Raw genomic sequence first — 25,535 nt, 5'->3', positions numbered from 1 at the left:
AATAGAAGATGCATAGGAAAAATCAAATAGAGTCTAATGGAAAATGCATAGGAAAAATCAAATAATATACAACCGTAACCATAAGATCAAGAAACATAACTTAATGATACATGATCGAGATTAATAACAACAAAGTACTTTTGAATCTGGCAAAAAAGCCTAAATCATACAGTTGGAACGTGGTGTTAGGAAATAATAGAGACTTGATAGGTCTTTGAGAACCCTTTGAGCCTAGGATTCCTCTTTCTGCGCCTTTAATCTCTTCCCTCATGCTTTTAATCCCCATTAAATATATTGTAAACACTAAACTAACACAAAAATTAGATGTGTTACGTCCGCTTCTGATTTCTTATTTAACTTAAACCAACCATCAACATCAAAAGATTTTATTATACAAACATATGCATGCGCATATTTAAATATATCAATGGTCCTGCTAATTATTTTATTCGATTTTTAAAAATATTTTGCATCTTTTCAAGAAAAACGATTGATGGAACCCAGATTTTTTCGTTTAAGATCAATTTGAACCATCATTCAATTTTATTTTTTAAAATGTGAATTTTCATTAATAGTGTACAAAATACAAAAAGTACCCATACTTTTATATATATTAATTTAAAAAATAAATTATTTTCGCGGTGTACCGCGGATTAAACTCTATTATATATATATATATATACTTATTTTTGTATCTCAAACATTTATACCAAGTTATGATGCAATGACTGCACTAATACTATGAGCCACTAGATTAAATGTCTTTGTCGCAATATTTCATGATGTGTATATATAAAATTTAGGTATGGATGTTTATAATTATTGCGTGGACGGCGAACAAGAAACAACGGTGCACAACGACAAATGATTCGAGTTATGTATATTCTTGATAACTACTATTAAACAAAACAATATCAATAAGAACTAAGATCTGAGAAATGAGAATCCGAGGAAGATGAGATATATAGGGTAATCAAATTAGATTTGGTAAAAGAAAAAAATAAAAAGAAAGAGAACAAGCTAGAGAATAAGGCAACAAGTATAGGTTTCACATGTTTGTGTCGACAGGCCACACCCCCATAAAAGGCTTGCTTGGCTTTTTTGTCATTGTATGCATCTAATCCACTCCACCAATTTTTTCTCCTTCACTTATTAATTCGATTTTTTAGCTATACACAGTATTTTGAAATTTGAACAATTAAAAATAAAAATGAGCATTCATCCAAATGGGTTATTGTGACTGCCTATAGTCTTGGATGGGAATGTGTAAATTTTAGTTCCTTCAAAGATTGATACTTATTACGTACAGATTGTAGTAATAAACCTATTTACAAATATAATTGCTGATAAATCAAAATTTATGGTTGTTTTAGTCGAATTGTTAATCATGTGATGGTCAAATGGGTTATCATGTGGGTCGAAGGACTAAGCTTCATGTTTCTTGAATTTTGTTATTTTGGGCCTTAAGAGGTCAGGAAAAGAAGCCCAATAATCTAAAACCCATCATTTGTGGACTTTTCCACAACTTATCCAATAACGTGGCACATTTGTGACTTTTCCACCAACTATTTTTCGGGTTAATTAAAAAAGACTTAAGAATCAATCAGTCCTTTATTTCCGTCCTTAATTCTTTTTACTTTCCACATATAGCATGAACCACGACGGTTGGATAAATTCAACGGTCACAATATTGCCACGTGTAAGCTTTGTATCTACATCCTCCAATCAACGGCCAAGTCTTGGTTAAGTTTTAGCCAATTAGAGTCACTCAGCTCATATTAGCCTTTTTGCTCTTTCTTTGCTTCTCTAACAAACCAACTTCAGCGACAAGATAACAAAACGCTTTCACACGATCGGATAAAATGGCGGAGAAGAGCTTTAAGTACATCATCCTCGGCGGCGGCGTCTCTGCCGTGAGTATCTTCCTTCCTCCTTAAGTTTTTTCAGCCATTGCTTTCGATTTTCGAAGAGCTTGATTCGATTTGTGTTGCGAAATGCCACAATTCTCGTAGTTTTTTTGGCTTGGAGTTTGTTATTGTTAATCAGATAGCGATTACGATGATTATAGATTGTGATTCATAGATTTAAACGTCAGATCGGCGGCTCTGCTTCTAGTTTCTAGTATCGTTGAGATGAATTTACAATCGAAACTTGATTTTGAATCAAACAATCGTATGTTGATTGATTGTTTTTTCGACGTAAAACATGGATGTAATCTGGTTTCCTCTGCACAGAGCATCTTAAAAACTTCCGATTCAGTTCTAGTTCTTTTGTTGTTGTTAAGTGTGAGAAAAGTGTATCTCTGCAAAATCACTTGCAGATGGTTAATAGTAAGCATAGTATCATCAGGATCCTCTTTAGTTTATACTAGCTCAGATTAATCGTATAGTCACAGATGTTAATGAAGAAAATTCCAAAGAAATAACTAAATACAGAAGCAAATTCAACTCTTAACCTTTGTTGTATCCTTTTCTCCATTTTTGTGTGTAGGGATACGCAGCTAAGGAGTTTGCCAATCAAGGGGTTCAACCAGGAGAATTGGCTGTTATCTCGAAAGAGGCGGTAAGCTTCCTCTCGATTTGGAAAACTGTGATTATGCAGTGTGTCTTGTAACCTATGATATGATGATCCTTATGTGGACTTGTCTTCTCTAATCCTCACACCTTATTTACTCTATATGGTGGCTTAGGTGGCTCCATATGAACGCCCTGCACTTAGCAAGGGGTATTTGTTTCCTGAAGGTAAGACAATTTTCTACTTTACTTTGCTAACTACAACGTTTAATTTTGATTTGCTGAAACTTGGCTTTGGTTTATGCTTTTTATGATAATCTTTTTTTGTTGCAGGGGCTGCTAGACTTCCAGGTTTCCATTGCTGTGTTGGTAGTGGTGGAGAAAAACTGCTTCCTGAATCCTACAAGCAGAAAGGTAATGAACTGTCTGCAACATCACCAATATCAATGCCCTGCTCATCTGTGTAGTCCCACTGATCTATTATAACATTACATTACTCTCTATACAAGCTTAATTACTTATGTTATTGGAACTAAATCGTGCTATGATTTTTTTGTTATCCATTGTGTTTGTAGGAATTGAGTTGATACTAAGCACAGAAATAGTGAAAGCTGATCTCTCTGCCAAGAGTCTTGTCAGTGCAACTGGGGATGTCTTCAAGTATCAGACGCTCATAATTGCAACTGGTTCTACTGTAAAGACTGATATACTTGCATTTCTCACATCAGAATGCTTCTTATGAATTCTATTACAAGAAGAAAGTAACTCTTTACCTTCCTTTGCAGGTTCTCAGATTGACTGATTTTGGAGTAAAAGGTGCAGACTCTAAGAATATCCTCTATCTGAGAGAGATTGATGATGCCGACAAATTGGTTGAAGCAATTAAAGCTAAGAAAGGTGGAAAGGCTGTAGTTGTTGGCGGAGGTTACATTGGTCTTGAGCTTAGTGCAGTTTTAAGGATCAACAATTTAGATGTCACTATGGTTTTCCCTGAACCTTGGTGCAGTAAGTTGACTAGTATCCTTTTGCTATTCATGTAATATATGACATTGTTACACGTAATGAAAACAAAATGTTGACGCAGTGCCTAGGCTTTTCACCGCCGATATTGCTGCTTTCTATGAGACTTACTATACAAACAAGGGAGTGAAGATCATTAAAGGAACAGTGGCATCTGGGTTCACAGCTCAGCCAAATGGAGAGGTAATCAAAGAAACATTAGCTAATAGAGTGGGCAATCCAATTTAAGTTTTGGTTTGATTTTATAGAAACTAAAGTCTAAAACCAAATTACAATGTTATGTTTAGGTTTGGTTTCGTTTGACGAACTCGATTAATTAGCTTTTCCAAATGGTCTCGTTGCAAATGTCTTACTTGTATTATATAATCCTCCAGGTGAAGGAAGTACAACTCAAGGATGGGAGGACATTGGAAGCCGACATTGTGATAGTTGGGGTTGGTGCAAAACCATTGACATCCTTATTCAAGGGACAGGTCGAGGAAGATAAAGGTGGAATTAAGGTATTTATCTGCTGCCTGTGCGTCTCTTCTTCTTCTTATCCCGTACCATTCTGATTTGGATCTTTTAAATTGACTGCTTAACTGTTTCACACAGACCGATGCATTCTTCAAAACAAGTGTTCCAGATGTTTACGCTGTTGGTGACGTTGCTACTTTCCCTTTGAAAATGTACGGAGACGTGAGAAGGGTCGAGCATGTTGACCATTCCCGCAAATCAGCAGAGCAAGCTGTTAAGGTAAATAATGCTTACAATATGGCTGATATCGCTACACCAAAACCCTATTAATCCATACCATAAAAAATGCAACGCAAACTCTTGAGGCCTAAATCTTATAGATTAACATACAGTTGTATATATCTGATGAAGCGTTTATATATGTGATACATTGTGGCAGGCGATCAAAGCGGCTGAGGGAGGCGCAGCGGTGGAGGAATACGACTATCTTCCATTCTTCTACTCTCGCTCCTTTGATCTCTCATGGCAGTTCTACGGAGACAACGTAGGAGACTCTGTGTTATTTGGAGACAGCAATCCATCAAACCCAAAACCAAGATTTGGAGCATATTGGGTTCAAGGTGGTAAAGTGGTTGGAGCATTCATGGAGGGAGGTAGTGGTGATGAGAACAAAGCCTTGGCTAAAGTCGCCAAAGCTCGACCTTCTGCAGAGAGTCTCGACGAGCTCGTGAAACAAGGAATTTCCTTCGCAGCTAAGATCTGAGTGAAACACAACCACCAAAACAAACTCACGTTTTCTCTTCTATGTTAAAATAAAAACTTGTTTAGCTATAATAAGTTGTGTGTTTGTATTGTCTCTCTAAACTCCATGAGAAGAGTCTACGGCAGAGGAAACCCTGAACCACATTCACATTTTAGATCATGTGTTTGGTTTTCTGTGTTTCAGTATCTGTCTTGGTTTCTTAATGTGAACAACTCCAAAACCACATTTACTGTAATCTCAAATGAAGGGAGTAATTTACAATATGAAAGCAAATGGGCCTTGAAATAGTAATTCGTAGACTCTAATGGGCATTGGACGACCCTTGAAATGTCAATTCGATCTTTAATTGGACATCTCTCATTGTTCCATGTCCTCGGCTCGACTAGGTTTTCTTAGAATTAGTTTTGATATATACACAAACCGAAGAAAACTTGAAAATTTTGAGTTAGAAATTCATAAATTTAACATGATATTAGTCCCTTTTGCTAGTGATAATCAAATTTATTTCCAGTCGTAGAGTGGAATTCAGTTAAATCTACTCATTCTAAATATATTAGTTAGGAATAATGTTATTTATAATGTGGGATTGTGAAAGCAAATATTGATTAATGTGAATGAAAAGATGAAATACTATGAGCGTCAGATTCGCTTTTTGGATTTTCTCTTTTTGTTGGTTAAAGATTGAACAAAAACTTAGCAAAAATTGAACTGCATTTAAGTTATTTTCTTTGTTCGATTTTGTTAGTAATTCTTTTGGTTTAGTTTTAAATAGTATAACTTTGTGGTTCTCTGAAAGAAAACTTGTTTGGACACTTATAAACGCTACGATCAGATTCATAATTTTAAAGTAATGGGAATTACGTTGGGTATGTTCACATGTGATGAGCCAAACTGTTATTAATTAGCATAACGAAAGATGTGATGCAAGATGCATATTCATAAAGTTTGTTGGTGGGGCAAACTCTATTAAGTATGGAGGTCATAGTGTTAGGTCTTCGTCTTAAATTTAAAGTAAACTGGAAATAAATAAGACAGTGAAGCACAACCAAAATTTTCATTTAATATCTCTTATTTTTGTGTGATATGCTTAATTTGTGAGGAGGATGACGAATAAACTGATTTTATGTGTCTACGTTTTCCCCCCTAATAAAAAGACAACAAATATGGTGGGACATTTATGACTTAAAAGAACAATCAACCTAATCCACTATTTAGAATATAAGTTGTAATTTTTTTTTTTATTAGTCGACGAATAGCTGTAATTTGTGTGTGTGTGTGTGTGTATATATGACGTTTTTCAGAATTAACAAGTACTACAAATCTATGATCAGTTCAGTTTCAAGGTTATTAATCGTGTTTAAGAAATTTATCTTCTGAAACGTTTTTATTCAGATCACATCTTTCATCATCATCATTATCCTCTAAGATTTAAATTTCTTGTAACCGATAGACAAAAACAATATTATTTATATAAGATGCGGAAAAGTTTAAGATGCGTGGTGGTATTTAGTTGAATGCCCAAATGTGTAGTAGATACAGTCGTCTGCTAGAGACTTTTGCAGTAGTTGAATAGCAGATTTAGAAACTTTTGAAATGTGCTAGGAAAAATTCATGTGAATCCCTTTTGGTGGAAAGTAAGTTGCATAGCATCCTTCGATATCAGTTAAATAATGCAAGAAATGGAGGCGTATATATTTTACAATTCTCTTGTATATATCTCAAAGTTATAGACATACTAATTAAAGAACACCTTATTTTATATTGTCATGTCTTTCTCATGGTTAAATGAGTAAATCTTTCTGTGGGCCAAATTATAACCAAGTTCACTATTGCATGCATTAATTAATGTGAAATTACTTATAGAATGACACAAATCTTTCATTTCATTACTAAACTAACACCTACTAAAGTAACAAAACTCGTGTACGCTTTTAAAAGTTATGTTAGATTGGTCAGATTATTTTTTGATCAGCCGATTTTATTGACCCTTTCAACGAATTTGTGTTTTTTCAGTTTTGGTAATGTACATTGTTTGCCCAAAAAAAAAGAAAAAGAAAAAAAGAAAAAGGTAATGTACATTGTATTTTTACTCAGCCTGTGTAGACTTATGTAAATTAGTTCCATTAATTTAGAAATCTGCGACTCGCTGCTATTAGTCATCATATGAGGTCGAGAACTATTTAACAAAAAACGAGTGACTCCTCATATTCGTTGACAGATAGTATTAATCTACGACGCTTAATTTATTTGAGTAAATCTCGTGGAGTACTTCAAGGTCTCCTAACAAACAAAATTTTGCAAGCTGTACGTAGTGGAACAATTAGGTAGTCGTCGGACAAATTGTCTATATCCATCGATATACTAATTATCATTTTAAATTATACTATGCACATTTGTCCTCGTGTTCTACATAAATTTCCTTAGGAAAAACAGTTTTATACTTCGGTGGGTGATCGAAATATTTAAAGAGTCATGTTTAACGCAACGTAGCTCATTGAACCTAACATATCCAAGTCTTTTGATTTAGAGATGGTTTATCACCTTTCAAATCCTAAATGGAATTTTAAATATAATATTTCTAGGTATTTTATATGAATCGCTGGAAAAAATACACCACATTAAACAAAACACCACCGTATACAATATACATAAACTATAGGTCTTTGATCTTTGGAGAAAGTGACCGTACGTACGTATACGAGTAGATCAATGTGATTCACATGCAAGCACGCAAAGAGATAGAATCGTTGGTAGTGGTCGTGACTCGTGTGAAGAAGTCAATCACGGGGACCACATGCTTCTTCCGACTACTTTCTACGTTTCTTCGTAAATCGTCGTAACACTTCAACCAAACAATTTTTTTATATATCATTTCTTTTTGTAGGCATCCGTCAATAATCAATATTAATGTAATGATCACTTTAGATACTATAGAAAAACCTAAAAAGAATAGGTTCATGCATGATTCGTGTCGATTACGAATATCTATATTTTAGGAGGATTATTATCAATTCGATTGGATTTAGCAAAATGTTCTGAAATTAATGGTTTTACCGGTTACAATATTAAGTACACCAAACTTTAAACTCTGACAACTCTAGCATTGAAGATTAGTAGTAACTCTGACAAACGTATCATTACTTCACATATGACAACGACGTCTAAACCACAACAGTTTAATTAATTTGTCAGTATAAAATTAGACAAAATTGAAACTAATCGACGACGGATTAGTTCCTACATGCCGATCATGTCAACGTACGTTACATACATTAATCATGGGCTGTATGAAAAAATAAGTTATACTGTAGATATAACTAAACAACCCAAATTTTACTAATTTCTCTTAACACGATTTTAGGTAATGTATTGAAACTCAATTTCTTTCAACTAGATCTACCTTGGAACCAAAGTCAACTTAGCCAACCTCCACGAACAAATCCAACGTACGTGCATTTAGGTCAGGACTAGTTTGACTAATTTAGCGTATGCACATTCGATTAATATTTATTCAAATATACTTTGATTATAACAAATATAAAATATGATAACACAAATTTCGGTAATAGCGCTGTTGGTGGTAAGTTTCATTATTAGGTATCCACTACTTATAACATGACACATGGAGTTGGATTCACGTCATCCATTAGATAATTTGAATGACAAATTGTCCAAAATACAAATTTTAAAAAATTTATGCAAATGTCATTCCATTGTCACAGCTAGAAAGTTCATAGGTCCCTAAATCTAACACTTCAAGCATAAATCCCGAATAAAAACGTTGAAGAATTAATTACTCCAATTATGCTTTTAAAGATGTAGTTTGGTTACGCGCGGTCGATTATTTTTGTTGACGTATTTGTCCCTTTTTGACAATTCTTTCATGACATATATTTAGTCCACATGATGAATACAAATGTTGTGATTTTCCTTTACATTTCATCGAAATCAGATGGTGAAACCAATTATATAACATATGGACTTTGAGTCTTTAACAGCTTAAACTAGGCTTCGTTTTAGATAGGTTTTCGATAGACTTTGACACATTAAAATTTAAAACTATATACATAAATTAGAATAGGTGATTATAATTAGATTATTATTTTGTGTTAGCTAGAATAAGATCGACGAGAAAAAGAAGCTAGAATAAGATCTTATAATATAATGTATAAAGATATATGTGAAATATAGATAAAATATAACTGCATGTGTATGTCGGTATATTCTAAAATTTCGTAATAAAGATCAGTCATTAAAATGAATCATGTGGATGTAATTCTCGTCGTCTCTATTCCGAACATCGCAAGTATTGTTTTCCTTTTGCATAGTGCATTTTTTAAATGTCATATTCCAATAATAATCTATAGTGATACTCGACCACTATTTCCGGTTTGACGCTAGTCATTTCCACACGCGTGATTAACTATTACATGTCGTTGTTAGGTGGTGTCAGATTAACTATGAACAGAAAACAAAAGAAGGAACATAATGAATGAACATAATGAAACTGCAGAAATCTTTTATTATAGGAAACGAATAATCTCTTCTGATTCTATACTAGAATTAAGCCTGACATCGCATGATTTCTGATGCACTTGTATTATGTAACAAGACCCATTTGCAATTGATAAGTCATTTGGAGACCCACTAAACAGAAAAAGTGAATATTCCTTCTTTTTATTGTTCTTTCTCTTTTGACATAGTGAATATTTATACTTAATAAATCAGTAATATTCGATGATCAAATGTTTTAATGTGTGGATTCTAGTGATCCTACTAATAAAAGTGTTAAATTTCTTTTACGACACATGGAATTTATATACTTTTAGTAGTCCGTTCATGACTTAAGCAAAATAATAGTATACAGAAAAATACGGAATGATGATCGTCACTGACACAGTCACAATTATACGGAGTATATAACTTGTTGGTAGATAGAGTGAGCCAGACATGTGTATTTATGAAGCTTTTACGTATAGTGTAGTCATTCAAGTTATTTTCGCATACGTGTTATAGTATTTCATATGCATTAATGAGCTTTCATCTACATTTTTTTTTGTTAAGCTTTTCATCTACATTAATAGTTAAGAGTAAAATATACTGTCTTGTTCTTTCTAGACAAGATATAGGAGACATTGAGACAATATTATAAAGAGGCACATGTTTTTACTTTCATTTGAGGTTTGGGAACTTAATAAAAATGCTCGAGTAAATGACGATCGTCATGTCTCCATCTTTTTTCTTTTCTTACATCATTACAACATTTTGTAACTTGGCTAAGAATTAAAATGCTTGATCCAAATGCCTCCACCACTTACATTAGGCACTTAACCTACGTTGATTTTCTTTATATCAGCTAAATTGAATCAATGAAGTATATATTTTAAAATATGTTTTTTAAACAGCTAAGTACCTAACCTGCAAGATTTATTAGCAGAATAAATCAGTGACATGTATATTAATACTATACTCCAATAATCACAATCAAAAATAAAATCGCAATCTTACCTGTCTATTTAGGAAAACAGAATTAAAAAAGAACTTTGTCAAAATGAGAAAAAGAAACAAAATTAGAAAATAAAGAAGTAATTCGGATATATAAAGAAATGGGCCATTTATTTTCTATATATAAAAAATACATACAGAGATGACACAACACTGATAGCAGAACAAACACTTTTGGATCTTCTTCTTCTTCTTCTCTCTCAATACTCACAAATCCTCCATTTTCTCTGAGTTTAGTTTCTTCTTCAGACACTAAGATTCAAGTCCTCTCTTTGGTCGGAGAAGATGCAGGTAGTCTCGAGCTTCGATTTTCAGTCTTCGCCGTTCTCACACGGCGCCGGAGAGATTCTCATTTCTCCGGTAGACCACCGAGAGTTATCCTCACACGGTGACGCGCTTGAAGGCGCGTGTGATGACTCGACTAGATTGGCGGCGGTGAAAGTACAGAAGGTCTACAGGAGTTATCGTACGCGGCGTAGATTAGCAGACTCTGTCGTTGTCGCCGAAGAGCTCTGGTAATTATTTATAACCTTTTCAACTAAAACACTGTAATTAGATATTTAAATGGAGAGATTATGTTTTAGAGTCATTAACGTGTTAAATTAATGATGGTAAAAAACAAAAGGTGGCAAGCGATGGATTATGCGAGGCTTAATCATAGTACGATTTCGTTTTTCGATTACTCGAGACCTGAAACTGCTGTTTCTAGATGGAACCGTGTTAGCTTGAATGCTTCTAAGGTATGCCTTTTTTTCACAAAAATATCAAAAACATATTTTCACAAAATTTCTAGTTGAACTTTGTGATTTATTTATTTTCCCTAATGAGTCTTCTTTTGATTAAAATTCAGAAAAAAGTATATGTAAATATCTCAAAATATATATTATTGTAAGAAAAAGATCTCCACTTGGTTATTGGTTTTGTAATCTTGTGGTTTGGTTATGGGTTTAGGTGGGGAAGGGTCTGTCTATAGTCGACAAAGCTCAGAAATTGGCCTTTCAGCATTGGATTGAAGCTGTAATTCCTTTCTTCCACAAATTTCAATATTTGTTTGTGTTATATTCTGATTAAATGTAAAAAGAAGACTAATAATATGAAAATTTGAAAATCAGATTGATCCTAGACACCGGTATGGACACAACCTGCATAAATACTATGAAGAATGGTGTAAAGCTGATGCTGGTCAGCCATTCTTTTACTGGTATGCTTAAAATCTTAGGTTCATTTAGTTAGTGTTTTCTTGTAGCTCAAGAATCTTTTTTAGGTGATAATTCTTATCTATAACTTTGTGATATATCCGGGTTTTTTTTTTTTGGCAGGTTGGATGTTGGAGGAGGGATAGATTTGGATCTTAACGAATGTCCGAGGTCAAAGCTTAAGCAGCAATGCATTAGATATCTTGGACCTGTATGTGCCATTTTTTCCTCTCTTATGTCAATATTGGTTTTACTTGTTTTTGGGATTTCTCTCATATAAGCCTTTTCTGGTATCAGCAAGAGAGGGAAGAGTATGAGTATGTGATCATAGAAGGGAAGATTGTTCACAAGTTAACTGGAAAGTTCTTACACACAATGCATGGATCGGAAGGAACAAAATGGATCTTTGTTATGAGTACTTTCAAGAAACTCTATGCCGGTCTGGTAAGTTAAAACCGTTATATCTTTCTATTGGTGATGAATTGATATTAGTATTGAAAAAGATTCTAATGGTTCTTTTCTTTGTTTATGTTTACTTCAGAAAAAGAAAGGAAGGTTCCATCACTCAAGCTTTTTGGCTGGAGGAGCTACATTAGCTGCTGGGAGGGTGATTGTTGACAATGGAGTTCTCAAGGTAACTTACTAAGGCCACGTCCTTTTCTTAGAGTGGTTGAGATACATGTTCATTCATATCAACTTTTTTATTATGTCTGCCTTCTGTGATTTCTCTGTTTGATCGTTCTGTTTTCGGTTTAATCTCAGACAATCTCTGCATATAGCGGACATTACAGGCCGTCAGACGATAGTCTCGACACATTTCTCGGGTTTCTCAGAGAGAACGCAGTGAACCTAGACAATGTTGAGGTAATGCCCTTGTTCTAATCTTGGCTGGTGAATGATATCATTAACTAGAGTTTGGTTGTTTAGAAAAAGAGACTACTTGAGAGCTAATATATCTATGTATGTGTAGGTGCATAAAGCTAGTGAAGATTCTGACAGCTACGATGATTATGTTAAATCCAACGGAGGATCTGAACCGGAACCGTTAAAGAAAGAGGACACAACATTCCAAGCAGAGACTGAAACAGATGAGAACGGTAACGGAACAGTGGGAACACTTGAGGAGGCAAAACGGAGTAGCTACCAGAGAACACTCTCAGGTGGACTTGGGAGTCCAAAAGCTAACGTGCCGCAGAAATCTATGCTACTAAGGATAAACTCAAAGAAACAGTCAAGATCATTACAATTGGGACATCAGTTGTCACTGAAATGGTCGACAGGAGTTGGTCCAAGAATCGGTTGTGCAGCTGATTATCCGGTTCAGCTCAGAACACAGGCTTTGGAGTTTGTTAACTTGTCTCCTAAATACCGGAGTAGCAGACTTTCTCCGACCGGGAAGCTTGATGTCTGATCATATGTTCCGTACTTCCTTATGTAGTAGTAAATGAGAATCTTTCTTCTGTAACTAATGTGTGAGTTCTCTATCTAAGGTTTTTGTTGTCATCTTTTCACATGGATGATTGTGAATCAGAAGGAAGAGAATGAGAGATGTGTTAAAAGCTATTTTCACTGATAATGAAGAGAATGGTTACAGTATTTAGTCAATCGCTTACTCATTTTACAAATTTCATTAGAAAATCCATAGCTAAAAAATCTTTAAGTAAGGATGTAACTTATCTAATTTGATGGAGATAAAAAGTTACATAAGGAATCAAAATTTGTTACAAAAGCCATCATCTGTTATATCTTGTGACATCAAATCAAGAGTAAAGTATCAGAAAATGTTGTTCCTTCTCCTTACTATTGTTTTTTCATATGAAATAAATGATTTACTTCATATATTTATTAAAAATGAATTTTCAGTGTTTTCAATTAATTACATCAAAATGATATTCTTAAGAACAATTAAGAATGTGGAAAAGGCCCAATAAGCCCAAATTAAATCCAGTAAATGGGCCCCCATTATAATATTTTTCACTAAACCTTATGGGCAAACAAACAAGCAGAGAGAAAGAGAGATCGAGATCGGCGTGAATGGATTATCAGCAAAAGCCGCCGCAGTCTTCTGACCCTTCGCCGTCACCGCCTGACCGTCCACCGGGAATCAGATCACCGGAGACCCCCTCGAACAATCAGAATAATGACATAGAGGACATTATGGCTTGCGTCACAGCCTTGGAAGCTGCTCTGTTACCATGTTTGCCGGCGAGAGAGCTTCAGGCCATCGATCGCTCTCCTCACCCTTCTCATCAAAGTCAGTCCCTTTTCTACTCTCCAATTTCACCATTCTAGGGTTTTAGTTTGAATGATAGTTTGGAAGTTGTGTTTGTTTTTGTGCTTAACTTATGATCTCAGTGAATTTTGTGCTTAGAATTCAGTTGAAACCGAAGCTTTGATTCCATATTCGATGTTCTAGCTTAATTCCCCTCATTGAACTGCTGCAGTTGATGTGGAGCGGCACGCCAGAGATTTCATGGAAGCTGCGAAAAAGCTTCAGCTTTACTTCATGGGACTAAAGCGAGAAGATCGCGCGCCCTCGAGAGCTGAAAGCCTTAAGAAGGTGTGGTTTGATTTACCAATGTGAAAACTCCAAACACATATTGTCTTACCAGTTTCTGCTCTCTTCTGTTCTGTTCTTAACAGGATATTGCAGTAATGGAGGAAGAGCTTAAGACAAAAGATGAGCTTATAAAGAAGCACATGAGGCTTTTCCAAGAGTCGCAGAAGCTTGTGAAAGAACAGATTGAGAAACACAGAGATGAGCTGGAGAAAGTTTAACAATCTCTCAATCAAAGTTTATTGTTTTTCTTCTTATGGATCTTAAGTTAGTTTCAACAGTAAATAATGTAACACTCATTATTCATCCAGTTATGTCTATTTTACATTGTAAGAGTAATATGCAGACAAAAAGGAGATTCCATCTGCAAATCCACATTTCTTACAAATAGTGCAGGTACACTTATTTCTGTTTGTGGCTTTTTTCTTTTCTCTAGAGTTGTATCAAGTCCATTGATTCATTTACATGGAAACTTAAAGCTACTCATAGAAAGAGAGAGAGTCTCTTGGCTTGTGTTGATAACTTCACTCATATATCCATATGGTGACCACTTGTGTTGGGTGGTTGACTTTCCAATGGCATGTACTGTGCCATGATCCCTCTAATTTCCGCATCCATGTAACTCTGCATAATTTCAATTGTTACTTAGCATCTCTATCTAGACCGCAAAATCTTCCTATGTTTTAATATGATAACAAGACCAGAGTAAAGAACATCGTATACCCTGATTCTGTATTTGTAGACTGCATATCCAGAAAGACCTGCAACACCCACCCCGATTATAAGGATCCACAAAAAGCTCCAGCTGAGTTTTGTGGTTCCAACTTTGCCTGAACCTACACATTCACCAGATTCAAAAGCAGAAAGTCTGATTAATGACTCCAAATTAAGTATGGGGCTAGGAGGAAGGAAGATCTATTTCTTTTACCTATGCAAGTGTCGTGCTCACGCATGTAAAGCAAACCGTTGCTGCAGCTGCATTCATAACTTCCCCAAGTGTTTTTACATTTACACTCTGGGCACTGGCACACCGTTTTTTCTTTGCACTCGTCCACATCTAACACATTCAATCAAAAGAATATGATTATGAATTTGAATTTGACGTTTAACAATGATCTCACTTCTTTGATTGAGTACAATAAAAAATTCCACTGATAATTGTGTATCTGCACTAAATATTCTAGACCGACATGCATGCATATAAACAATAGGCTAATAGCATGTTACTAGTGATGCCTACTAAATAAATCGACATAGAGCTCTTTATATATGCAAGTAGACCACATGCATATATTTTGTAAATAATACTTAGCAAGTACCTTCACAGTTCTTCACTCCATCGCCCTTGAACCCAAGTGGGCATTTGCAATCCTTTGAATGATCATCCTGAAAAATCCATTTCAAGAACGAAAGAAGTTTTATTTTAGGTTAAGAAGATGATTGTTCAAACACATTGACATAGAAGCGAAATACTTACTACGCAAGCAGAGTAAGTGAAGCCACCTCGGGATTCTCTCCAGCATCCTCCATTGTTGATACCACAATGCAAAGCTCCAGAGGCTGCCAAGTGAAATAACATATGGATACAGAAAATGCACATTAACAAAGATTATAGTAAGACAACTTATGATATACGCAAAGGGGAAAATTCAGTAGAACTGCATAAAAAACATTAGAATGTTTCCACTCAGTCACATCAACGAATTTCTTCAAGTGTAAACTTTTTCAAAGTAAAATTTAATCAATGATTGTGACAATTTTATTTATCAATCTTGATATTATACTCGCAGGTGGTACAAATCAACAAATAGACCATCTAAGTTGATTCCAAGAAAATATCGACAAGGGACAAATCAGAGTATTGTTTGACTACCAGTAACAAATACTTGTGGAATACAGAAGCTAAGCAGAGGGTATGGCATTGTTCTGTATCTTGTTCCACACAAAACATGTTAAGCTACACAAATAAAAAATAATTTACCTTTGCAGTGAGTGTAACCGTCACCAACGAATTTAACACCTTGAACAGTAGGGCACTCACACAATCTTCCCCTAAAAGTATCCTAAAATGCCGATTCATACCAAATAAGAGTAATCAGTCATAGTAGCAACAACAAAACCAAAAGTTAGAAAATGAAAAGAATAGCATGCCCAAATGATACCCTGCATGCAGTAATGTTGGCAGCTTTGTCTTGCCAGCATCCACCGTTGTTTTCCAAACATTCATTAGTTTCCAAATCTGCAAAAATCAGAAGCATGTCTGAAAACTATCCTTCTCTCCCATGATATAAAACAATAGATAAAGAATTAAGGATAGCTCTAATGCAAGTTTTGAAAATATATATTGGCCTATCAAGAGAACTGTGGTTTCTGTTAAAAAAAATAGAGTTGCAAATGTCGTGGATAATAGTACCTTCAGTAAGACAGATAGCTGGTTCCGTTGACTCTTGAAAACCCGAACACATAGCCTTAAGCACTGCCCCCTTTTCCAATTTACCTAAAAGCATGAAAGATAATTCAATTAGCAAAAACATAAGAAAGATGCTGTAGAAAGGGAGGAAAAACTGACAAGTCAACATTTCCCCAATACCTCTGTATTGTCTGTTGTTCACGACAAGAGTTGGGAGTATAGTCACGTCTCCACGGGAACCTTTGCCTATCTGAAATTGAAGTAGACTCATTTTAAGAACACCTCGAGGAATGGAGAATATATGGCAACTTAAAACCAACAAGATCTTGGGAAGACGTGTAAGAGCCAATTAGTTACAAAAAGGCAAACCTGTGACTCCTGCTCTGCTTTAAGAACTGGGTTCTCCACATCTGCTTCAGGGTCTCCGATACACTTGTCCACCTTTTTGAGATCAATGCCTGAATGCATATATAGCTGATAGTCAGAAAATTTAGGATGAAATGCACAAATTTGAAAGTAACAAAATATCCACTTGGTGAATATAAGGATTCAAGAAGGCCATACAAGGTAAGCTCATTTAAATCAATCAATTGGTTGTTCTATATTATGGATGAGCTGATATCTGAAAATACTATTCAGTTTCTAGACTAATTTCTAGCCACAGGTAATATGTTAATTAAATGATACCACAGGAGCAAATACCATCGAAGTAATGAAGCATTATACTCACCAAGGGACTTAATAATTCCATCTGCGCATTCCTTGGTGTACTTCTTCTCCTTCATTGGACACCGGATAGCAAAGTCAGTCACATAGTCCCACCAGACCCACGGCTTACCGGTATCATTCATCACTCTGTAGACACAAGCCTGACGTAGATTCTGAACAACAACATCCTTTCCATCATACCCTTTCGTAAAATCCTGCTCAGGATCAGGCGCACAATACCTTCCATGGTTGATGCACTGAGACTTACACTGTTTACTCAACGTAAACGCTTCAGGACAGTACCAAGTAATATAATGTGGCGTGAACTGAGTATGCCCACCTTTCTCAAGAATCTGAGCAGCTCCTTTAAAATTCTTGAGAAACTCAATCTGAGTATCACACTTCTTCCCACACTCGTCATTGCTATTAGTCCACAGTTCATACTCTACACGCTCATCAGGATGTGGAACCGACTCAGTCCAATCTAGCTTCATGTTAACCATATCACCACCGGAAAGAGCAGACTTTATACTGTCTCCCAATGTTTTAGTAATGAGAGCAGAAGGAATGGTAATGTTCTGAAGATAATCCGCATCAGATTTATCTTCTTCAGGTGTATCCATTGTAATCAATGGCTCAGCTTTACTATCAGCTACAAGTATCGCTGCTGCTCCAGCTTGTTGAGCTATCCATGCTTTCAAAGTGAAGTAACAATCTGAAAACAAAATTCAGTTCCAAAATTGAATCAAAAACAGATCTTTTGAATACCCAATTAAGGGAACAACTAAAAAGGTAAGAACTTTGAAATCGAACCTCCACGATCGATAAGGACAAAAGTTGGTAATCGTCCAGGTTTGGATTTGAAGGAGATATCGAAATCGGAGTAGCTTTTACAAGCTTTCTGATTGGATTTAGGATAGACGACGGTGCCGACTAAAGTACCACCGTATTGAGGAACTCCGAAATTACCAATGGCACATTCGTAAATACCTTTGATCGAATCAGGTGATGTAACTTTGAGATTGTTCTTCTCAACAACGAATCTACCCATTGCTAGATTCAAGATCAGAAGAAACGAGAGAGTGAAAAGCCCAAGCTTCATGATTCCAAGTTCCTTCCTTTACAACTTAATACCCAATCGATTGAAAGTGATAAAAGGTAAGAGATTTAAGCTCACACAGAGTAATGGATTCAAGGGTTTTGGGTAATTAAGTAAGATCCGAAACCCTAGAACGAAGAAAGCTAGGCGAAATGTACGAAGCTTTTTGTTTTTGATTCGTGTGAAGGAAGTGAACAGAGTTATTAGATTTAAGAGTCTTCTAAGTTAAGGAAGAGAAGAAAGAAGATTTAATCTAATGGATAAATTATTAATGGTGATTAGGATTAGAGATTCATGAATGTTAAGAGTTAATTAATTATTTTAATTTAGGAATGGAGAAGGGTTTATCACTTTATTGAATTGTTCTTCTTTGTCGTTTCCGGAAACGTGGATATGTAAAAAAAGAGTTTGTACAAATTGAATAAGAATCTAAGAAGAGTAAACGGGAAACACGTGTGGGCAATCTTTTAATCTGACGGTACTGAAAAAGAAAATTCGTGTTTCATCTGATGTGATGCTTTATCTGAGAGGTGGATTTTTTACCATACCATAAAAAATGTTGATCAGAGCTCAAGTGAAATAACTATTCAAAAGATTGGTAAAAAAGATTTGATGTTTTGGTTTATTTTGTGAATAGTTATTTCATACACTAGGAATACATTATTAGAGCATGGATACATGTAACATTCTTCCACAATGAGCCAATAAATGTGACTATATCTATACATGACAATCTATGCATGATTTTGTAAACCACACAAATGCTTGCTTCAATTGGCTGTTCTTTTTACAAGAGAGATCCCACTTGGGTCACCACCACCACATTCATCAAATATAGGTTTATTATAGTTTGATACTTGTGGGAGATTATAATGAACATTTATGGGGTGATAGGGATTCTAGCTCTAGTATGTTGCAAGTAATAGAGAGAGAGCGAGTAATTGTGCCGGCATCTACATGTATTAGGTCATGAGGGATCAGATGATAATGATGATGATGATGGTGAACAAGTAGATGGTGAGGAATATGGAAGTGACCAAGGTTCTGAGCAAGATGAAGTCGCCGATGAGGTTGATGCTTTATCTATTCATTCTAGATTTTGTAACTATCTTTTCTCCATTTCCAAACGAAATCTTTGATGTGTAGGTTGCTCCAAGAAATAGATTTGGGGATGTTCCCTTGGAGTGGTATAAGGATGAGAAACATATTGATTATGACATCATTGGGAAGAAGATTACCAAGAAAGAAATGCGAGATAAACTAATGATGACTCCAAGAATTGGTCAGTTTGAAGACTTTTCTGTTTATTTTTATATATAGTTTGTTATTTAGTTGCATTATGGTGATGCAATTTATGGGGCTTAGGGGCAAGATTCATGATGAATATAATGACGAGGAAGTGGAGCTGACTGAAGAGGAGAGAAAGACCATTCGTAGAATGATGGAACATGCTAACTTTTATCCATATGTGGTACGTTATGTGGTTTAAGTCTAGCCGTTTTTCTACTAATATGTCACTTAAAATGTGACCTTTTGATTGATTCTCTTGGTGCCAGCTTTATGTTGATTGGTTCAAATGGGATGATGCAATACATCCACTCTCAAGTGCAGAACCCAATCCAAGGTTCATCCTTTCAAAATGGGAGGCTAAAATGATTATTAGTTACGTTAGAGCAATCAGGAAGGGGTAGTTGATCAAGCCTGAAGAAGAACCCCTCTTATGGGGTGATTGAGATTGGCTTGTTTTGGTCTATTGTATAAATATTATTTTATACAATTGTAATACATTTTTAGAGCAGGATACATATATATATAATATTCTTCCACAATGAGCCAATGAATGCAACTATATCTGTACATGACAATCTCTGCATGCTTCCGGAAAAAATTTGAAGTAAGAAGCTTCATTTGGCTGTCCTTTTAACAAGAGAGATTCCACTTGGATCACCACCCCATTCCTCAAATATAACTAGAAGGTTCCCAAACGGTTTTAGCCATGAACGAGGTACATGGTACCTAAAACATTAATAAATCAATCATGTGAATTAGATTTTAGACCAAATAAGAAGAAGAGAAGGATATTGTTTCTTTTTTCTCACCATCTTTGAGAAGGTTCACCACAGTGACTGAGACATTTCTTCTCGTTGTAAATTCCAGCATAGTTGCAACGTCCACAGTTCCCACGAGCCGTGTAGGCAGGCCAGTGGCGTCCAATGTTATGTCCATTTACCCAAACTTGACCTTTCCCCATTGTGTTCATGTCCAAAGCCAGTGGTTCGTTGCCTCTCGGTGTATCAAAAGAAGACTACAAATAGAGACAACAAGAATCCGATATGAATCTATATCTTATATTATGTTCATAATTTCAATAACATCCATAGTTATAATTCATCACAAAAACCAGATTAAGAATGTTAGCTACATTCCTAACTAATGTAAAATGTATGTTTAAAGTGTTTTACACATGTATTAAAAAAACATTCAACATCTCATATATAAACCTTTTAATTCATTTGCCATTTTTGAAAATTCATTAACCAATAATTTTGTACGTATAGGTAGGTATATGAAAATATCATATAGTTTGGCATAGATTTTAAACCATTTCATTTGTGTTTCGAAACACAAATTTAAGCTTAAAAGATCTATTTTGAAGAAAATGAGAGAATATTTCTTACCTTGTACCAGGTCAAGGGTTGCTTCTTGACCACGAATCCTTTGATCCACCATTTCACAGCTGAACTTCCAGCTAAGGTGTGAAGGCTCATAGCTTCACCTCTAAGACCAATCTACTCATCACAAATAAAAAGAAACACATTTAGTTTAGTATTGTTGTGGTTGGTAAAATTGTTTTTATCAAACACATGTTCAAGAGAACCTTGTAAGACCACTTCCATTTAGACATGTCCCATGTTCCAGAGTTTACTCCCTTCAATGTGACTGGCCCTAGAATACCAGTATTCCAAGTCTCATAATGCACACCAGCGTTCTGCCAAAAAATAATGGATCACGAACTTTATGGTCTTTCCTATGGTAGATCCATCTTTATTTTCATTGTGAGATGTTCTAACAGAAGCAAGATCATAACTAACCGGAAGACCCACTGCAGTACTAAGCAGAGCAAGTTTGTTGATGCCTACACTCAATTTGATATTTTGACTAAATGTGAGCTTTGAGTTGCTCAGTGCTCCATAGGAAGTTCCTAAAACAAAGAAAATGGATTTTTATTACGTTTTTTTGTTCCAAAAGGAGAGTTTGGGCTTCAAGTTTATATGATTTTACCTGCAAGCAGGCCATTAACGAATACATGAAGAGCATGCCCAGCCGAAAAAATGGTAAGAAGAGGATTATCACCAGTCTTCAAGAAGCTCTCATCAGAACCAATTGTAATGCTGAGATCAATAACCGCATATTCAACATAAAACAAACCCAAATGTGATTAGTAAACAAGCAAGATACTGAGATTTCATTAGTAAAGAGTTTAAAAAGTTACTTACTCCGTAAAATACCAGAAATAATCTGTTTTATCTCTGGTCATGCTTATTTGTTCCACTAGACCATCTTTAACAAATGTACCAGCTTCATTTGAAGAAGGGCTTCCTTCGTTGTACGATTCCCAGGAAAACTTTGTGCTTGTAGGAATCATCTTCATAAGTATGGTTGGTGCACGGATCTATATCACAAAAAAAAGGAACACATATATAAGTCAAGATCAACAAGGTCAAGACCGTAATAAACTGTTTGAAAGATGTATGCAAATCTCTATTTCAATAGGTTAAAATATGTTTTCATATATATATTAGTAAGGAATCCCATGAATATACATATGAAGAACAATTTTTGAACCAAAGCCATATATGAATGCACAAGTTGCACATGATAAAAAATGATCATGTACAAAGTAACGTTTTGGATATAAGCTATTAGTTTATTTACCTTTGCAGTGTTGTAATATTCGGTTTTGCAGTCTGGTAAAATACTAACAGACCAAGGAGGCAAATCATACGGAAATCCCCTAAACATAACTCTTGCTGCAGAACTCGTGTCGTAGTTCGAGAGAAATGCAGCGCAAGAAGTCTTGGACTTGAACACATGAATCTGAAAACATAACAAAAACAAAAAATGTATAAATCTTTTATGGTTCTTATCTTCAATGTAACATTTCATTAGTTTGCATATTTACTTCTTGTTTATCGCCGAGCGATGTGATGGTGGGATCAACAGAGACCAATGCAGGTTCACATAGCTTGATGACTTTATGTAACTCTTTCAAGTGACTATACTTGGGTTCTCTTAGTAATCCTTTTCACACATAAATAGAAAACAAAAACGTTAGAGAATAGTCAATTAAATCGAATAGACATGTGAGCGGAATTAATTACCATATTCGTCAATAGGAGCATCGTAGTCATAGCTAGTGGCGATGAAAACACCGGCTGTTCTATCAAAGTTGGTCCCTCCATAATACTGTGACAGCATTCTCTTATTTAATTAACTCTTAAATCGTAAATTAATCTATTTTTATATTTAATAAATTTCTTAAATTTACCATATAATAATTCATAAAAGAACCACCGTTCTGTATGAAACGAGCCACGGAGAACGCAATGTCTTCGACTGGTCTATTTGGTATCGCACCTCCAAATTCCGTGAACCTGAGAATTATATTATCACACACACATTACTATTAAACCATCACACACAAATATATAAAGAAAACAAAAAGATGATTCTGTATAAATGAATAGCTTTGTGACTTACCAACCAGTCCAGTTCTCTGTCCACAACTTCGGCTTATTGTCTGAGTTTGGTTTGAAACCCTCACAATAAAATCCATTGCATGTGTCTATCTGTTATATTTTTTACTTCCACGGTAAATTAATTTTGTAAGACATTTAAAGGTAAAAAAAGGTGAAGAAAAATTGTCTCCATGAATTCTTTTTGATTTTTGGCCTTTGCAAGCAAGTAAATCGGAAAACGATATTTCATTGTAACTACATACCGATAACAATAGCTAACAAGAAAAAGAGAATTTTGACTTCAAGTAAAGGCCAAAAAGTTTCAAAAGTTAACCCACCAAGGAAAGAAGTAATGATTTTCAAATTATAAAATACATAAATGACAAAATAATAACAAACAAATATCTTCTTTCGCTTAAAGAATATCTAATTGCCGACAAAAGCAAAATTTGATCTGATAACAATGTATTGATTCTATCCGGATAAGCATATAAATCTAACCCCCAACATAAATGTAACCTTTCGCAACAACTAAAAAACTAAACTGATAAGCAAAATTAATATTTTAAAAAACCTTTCATATCAATATAAATAGGTTGATAAAAAAGCAGAATTTAAACGAAAATAGAAACTCTACCAACCATACTCAAATTTTTGGCAATAAATTAATTAGCTAGGATGCTATCTAAACCAAGATTAACCAAAACCAAATAGACATCCTAATCAAGGGCTAGAGAAAAAGGAAAAGAGAAATATACAATAGGGTAAGGAGCATCCTCTTGCTTGCACATAATCCATGGGACACCTGTGGACAGTCCCAATGCCATTTCAGCTGTCCATTTTGAGTAAGCCTTTCCTGCTGCTCCCATCTCCCATTGCATTGGTCCATACTCATTCTCTATCTGTCCATTTTTATACATTCACATTATTGTAATTTTTGTATCAATTTTAAACAACTAGGCAAATAAGACACAAACCTGTGAGAGAATGATGGGTCCTCCTTGAGTCTCAAACAGCTTTTCTTCTTTCATCATATCCACAATCTTCTTTGTGAATTTTTGCATTGCAATCTTTTCAATCATCACATCAAGTTACACTTTGTAATTCTTAAAAAAAAATTAAACAAAGAACGAAAAACTTAAGTTGGTAGTTTCTAGCATTGTGTACCTTGAAAGGTTCGTTATCTGTTCTGAAAACCATACCAGGAACATATTTGAGCCAAACCGGAAATCCCCTGAGATATCATAAACTAAATATAAATTTATATATTCGTAAGAGTTATATAATACACAGTTTTTGTTTTTTGTATTTTTTACCCAAAATTCCACTCGGCACAAACATATGGACCAATTCTTAGATCAAGATATAGTCCAGCTTGGTGCACCAGTTTGGTGAATTTAACCAGATCATATCTATCCTGAAAATAGTACTGGAGCAAACAAAAAATATAGAGCATTAAGAATGAAAGGATTTAAATGACTTATGAGTCAAGTAAGAAAATTGTTAAATTTCTTAAATTACATTTCCAGGAGAAGGTTCATGTCCATTCCAGAAAACATATGTTTGTATAACATCCAAACCTCCTTCTTTGGCCTTCTTTATAAGATCAGGCCACATCTGCATAGAACAGAACATCCACAAGTTTTTGCTTTCAACTTATTATATTCAAACAAATGTATTACTCTTGATGATGTAGCCTATACTATTAGCAGATTACAGAGAAACCAAAAACCTATGTGCAGAAAATCAAAGCAATCATTTCAAAAAATCCGGAAGAAAATTTGTTCATAACCAAAAAAGTTTGCATGTAACTAAGAAAAAGATTAATGAATAATTAGAGATTACCTCAGGAGTGCTTCTTGGATAGTGTATAGAACCGGAGATAAGGATCCTTCTCTGTCCATTGATGATTAAAGCTTTGTGATCATAAGTGACCACTGCTTCTGTTGAGTGAATCAAAGATGAAAAACACAGAATTGCCAGAATAATCCATGCTTTATTCCTAAAATGCATACTCATTTTCACGTTCTTTGAAAAACCAAACCTTTCTATGTTTTTTTGTTTCTTTATAAAAAATAGTAAATATTCTGCTGAAATTATCAGCTCTGTGATTGGAATGAATGAGAATCTAGAAGCTATATGTACATAGATGTAAAGGCTGACACTTATGTCACTGTACATATAGATAGATTATTGAATGCATATGAAAATGAGGAAAATTATAATGGGACCCTATCTCTCTGGTTTTTTGAGCGGATGATATTAAAACTTTGTGCCCTACCAATTTTATGATTTTTCATATATCTATTTCTTTTGATTTTTGTTTTGTTTTGTTATATTGTATATTATTTTTAGTAACCTTTCTTTTTAAAAAATTTGTATATCTATTTTGTTTTTTCACCTCTATAATCATTTTACTATATTTTGTAATATATAAAATGTAACCTTTTGTTTTTTGGCTCAAAATTTTATGTAATAGTGATGAACTCCACTATTAGATATCTTTATGGTTTATGCCTTACAACGGAAATGTCATTTACGAATATGGTTCGGCGACGTTACATTGTTG

General features: G+C 34.8%; 5 protein-coding genes and 1 long non-coding RNA gene across 8 annotated transcripts; 3 read left to right on the top strand and 3 right to left on the bottom strand.

Moving 5' to 3' along the window:
• Window positions 1-1,631: 1,631 nt before the first annotated feature.
• On the top strand, window positions 1,632-5,062 carry MDAR1 (monodehydroascorbate reductase 1). 2 transcript variants are annotated; one of them, NM_001161202.1, is made up of 11 exons: window positions 1,775-1,913; window positions 2,235-2,330; window positions 2,491-2,562; window positions 2,690-2,741; window positions 2,847-2,927; window positions 3,089-3,207; window positions 3,299-3,518; window positions 3,598-3,716; window positions 3,908-4,033; window positions 4,128-4,268; window positions 4,429-5,016. In NM_001161202.1, exons 1-11 carry the CDS (start codon window positions 1,863-1,865, stop codon window positions 4,750-4,752), a joined length of 1,401 nt encoding a protein of 466 aa, NP_001154674.1. In that variant the 5' UTR covers window positions 1,775-1,862; the 3' UTR covers window positions 4,753-5,016. The 2 variants fall into 2 exon arrangements, with proteins under 2 accessions (NP_190856.1, NP_001154674.1); NM_115148.4 differs by lacking the exon at window positions 2,235-2,330 and having other exon boundaries at window positions 1,632-1,913; window positions 4,429-5,062.
• A 5,332-nt stretch (window positions 5,063-10,394) lies between these two features.
• AT3G52870 (IQ calmodulin-binding motif family protein) lies at window positions 10,395-13,156 on the top strand. Its single transcript, NM_115147.4, has 9 exons — window positions 10,395-10,772; window positions 10,883-10,997; window positions 11,209-11,274; window positions 11,370-11,458; window positions 11,577-11,664; window positions 11,751-11,897; window positions 11,995-12,087; window positions 12,216-12,317; window positions 12,424-13,156. The coding sequence occupies exons 1-9, from the start codon at window positions 10,543-10,545 to the stop codon at window positions 12,862-12,864; spliced, it is 1,371 nt and encodes a 456-aa protein (NP_190855.1). The 5' UTR covers window positions 10,395-10,542; the 3' UTR covers window positions 12,865-13,156.
• Window positions 13,157-13,460: 304 nt separating this feature from the next.
• On the top strand, window positions 13,461-14,381 carry AT3G52860 (mediator of RNA polymerase II transcription subunit-like protein). The gene is made up of 3 exons (NM_115146.6): window positions 13,461-13,707; window positions 13,898-14,013; window positions 14,097-14,381. Exons 1-3 carry the CDS (start codon window positions 13,488-13,490, stop codon window positions 14,229-14,231), a joined length of 471 nt encoding a protein of 156 aa, NP_190854.1. The 5' UTR covers window positions 13,461-13,487; the 3' UTR covers window positions 14,232-14,381.
• Window positions 13,685-13,920, bottom strand: AT3G08300. Its single transcript, NR_141426.1, has one exon. It is a non-coding gene; the product is annotated as an other RNA (long non-coding RNA).
• Window positions 14,282-18,473, bottom strand: VSR1 (vacuolar sorting receptor homolog 1). Its single transcript, NM_115145.2, has 12 exons — window positions 17,942-18,473; window positions 17,151-17,843; window positions 16,790-16,878; window positions 16,601-16,670; window positions 16,424-16,507; window positions 16,173-16,249; window positions 15,992-16,073; window positions 15,488-15,570; window positions 15,330-15,396; window positions 14,939-15,067; window positions 14,734-14,846; window positions 14,282-14,634 (listed from the first exon to the last, which is right to left on the bottom strand). The coding sequence occupies exons 1-12, from the start codon at window positions 18,228-18,230 to the stop codon at window positions 14,539-14,541; spliced, it is 1,872 nt and encodes a 623-aa protein (NP_190853.1). The 5' UTR covers window positions 18,231-18,473; the 3' UTR covers window positions 14,282-14,538.
• Window positions 18,474-19,874: 1,401 nt separating this feature from the next.
• On the bottom strand, window positions 19,875-25,180 carry BGAL2 (beta-galactosidase 2). 2 transcript variants are annotated; one of them, NM_001339590.1, is made up of 18 exons: window positions 24,812-25,180; window positions 24,488-24,583; window positions 24,283-24,395; window positions 24,134-24,200; window positions 23,944-24,036; window positions 23,725-23,868; window positions 22,989-23,077; window positions 22,777-22,882; window positions 22,610-22,694; window positions 22,411-22,529; window positions 22,164-22,325; window positions 21,725-21,900; window positions 21,510-21,619; window positions 21,320-21,429; window positions 21,106-21,216; window positions 20,906-21,016; window positions 20,327-20,532; window positions 19,875-20,243 (listed from the first exon to the last, which is right to left on the bottom strand). In NM_001339590.1, exons 1-18 carry the CDS (start codon window positions 25,145-25,147, stop codon window positions 20,132-20,134), a joined length of 2,346 nt encoding a protein of 781 aa, NP_001325739.1. In that variant the 5' UTR covers window positions 25,148-25,180; the 3' UTR covers window positions 19,875-20,131. The 2 variants fall into 2 exon arrangements, with proteins under 2 accessions (NP_001325739.1, NP_190852.2); NM_115144.4 differs by having other exon boundaries at window positions 19,930-20,243; window positions 24,812-25,142.
• Window positions 25,181-25,535: the final 355 nt, after the last annotated feature.

Source organism: Arabidopsis thaliana, chromosome 3 (assembly GCF_000001735.4).
Source record: "Arabidopsis thaliana chromosome 3, partial sequence".
NCBI classification, from domain to species: Eukaryota; Viridiplantae; Streptophyta; class Magnoliopsida; order Brassicales; family Brassicaceae; genus Arabidopsis; species Arabidopsis thaliana.
The sequence above is the reverse complement of the archived record's forward strand: the minus strand, read 5'-3'. Positions and strand labels throughout refer to the sequence as shown.

Bases quoted from the DNA above. Each gene is read 5' to 3' on its own strand.
- BGAL2 (NM_001339590.1), bottom strand. From the start codon at position 25,147: ATGTACAGTGACATAAGTGTCAGCCTTTACATCTATGTACATATAGCT. The intron at 21,217-21,319 runs GTTAGTTATGAT...ATTTTTTGGCAG, and splicing joins GTACTGCAGTGGGTCTTCCG to AACGCTGGTGTGCATTATGA. The intron at 20,244-20,326 runs GTGAGAAAAAAG...TTAATGTTTTAG, and splicing joins GGTGAACCTTCTCAAAGATG to GTACCATGTACCTCGTTCAT.
- VSR1 (NM_115145.2), bottom strand. From the start codon at position 18,230: ATGAAGCTTGGGCTTTTCACTCTCTCGTTTCTTCTGATCTTGAATCTA. The intron at 16,508-16,600 runs GTATTGGGGAAA...TCATGCTTTTAG, and splicing joins GAACAACAGACAATACAGAG to GTAAATTGGAAAAGGGGGCA. The intron at 15,571-15,991 runs GTAAATTATTTT...TTCACTTGGCAG, and splicing joins CGGTTACACTCACTGCAAAG to CCTCTGGAGCTTTGCATTGT.
- AT3G52870 (NM_115147.4), top strand. From the start codon at position 10,543: ATGCAGGTAGTCTCGAGCTTCGATTTTCAGTCTTCGCCGTTCTCACAC. The intron at 10,773-10,882 runs GTAATTATTTAT...AAAAAACAAAAG, and splicing joins GTTGTCGCCGAAGAGCTCTG to GTGGCAAGCGATGGATTATG. The intron at 11,459-11,576 runs GTATGCTTAAAA...TTTTTTTGGCAG, and splicing joins GGTCAGCCATTCTTTTACTG to GTTGGATGTTGGAGGAGGGA.
- MDAR1 (NM_001161202.1), top strand. From the start codon at position 1,863: ATGGCGGAGAAGAGCTTTAAGTACATCATCCTCGGCGGCGGCGTCTCT. The intron at 3,208-3,298 runs GTAAAGACTGAT...CTTCCTTTGCAG, and splicing joins TAATTGCAACTGGTTCTACT to GTTCTCAGATTGACTGATTT. The intron at 3,519-3,597 runs GTAAGTTGACTA...ATGTTGACGCAG, and splicing joins TTTCCCTGAACCTTGGTGCA to TGCCTAGGCTTTTCACCGCC.
- AT3G52860 (NM_115146.6), top strand. From the start codon at position 13,488: ATGGATTATCAGCAAAAGCCGCCGCAGTCTTCTGACCCTTCGCCGTCA. The intron at 13,708-13,897 runs GTCAGTCCCTTT...GAACTGCTGCAG, and splicing joins TCCTCACCCTTCTCATCAAA to TTGATGTGGAGCGGCACGCC. The intron at 14,014-14,096 runs GTGTGGTTTGAT...TGTTCTTAACAG, and splicing joins GAGCTGAAAGCCTTAAGAAG to GATATTGCAGTAATGGAGGA.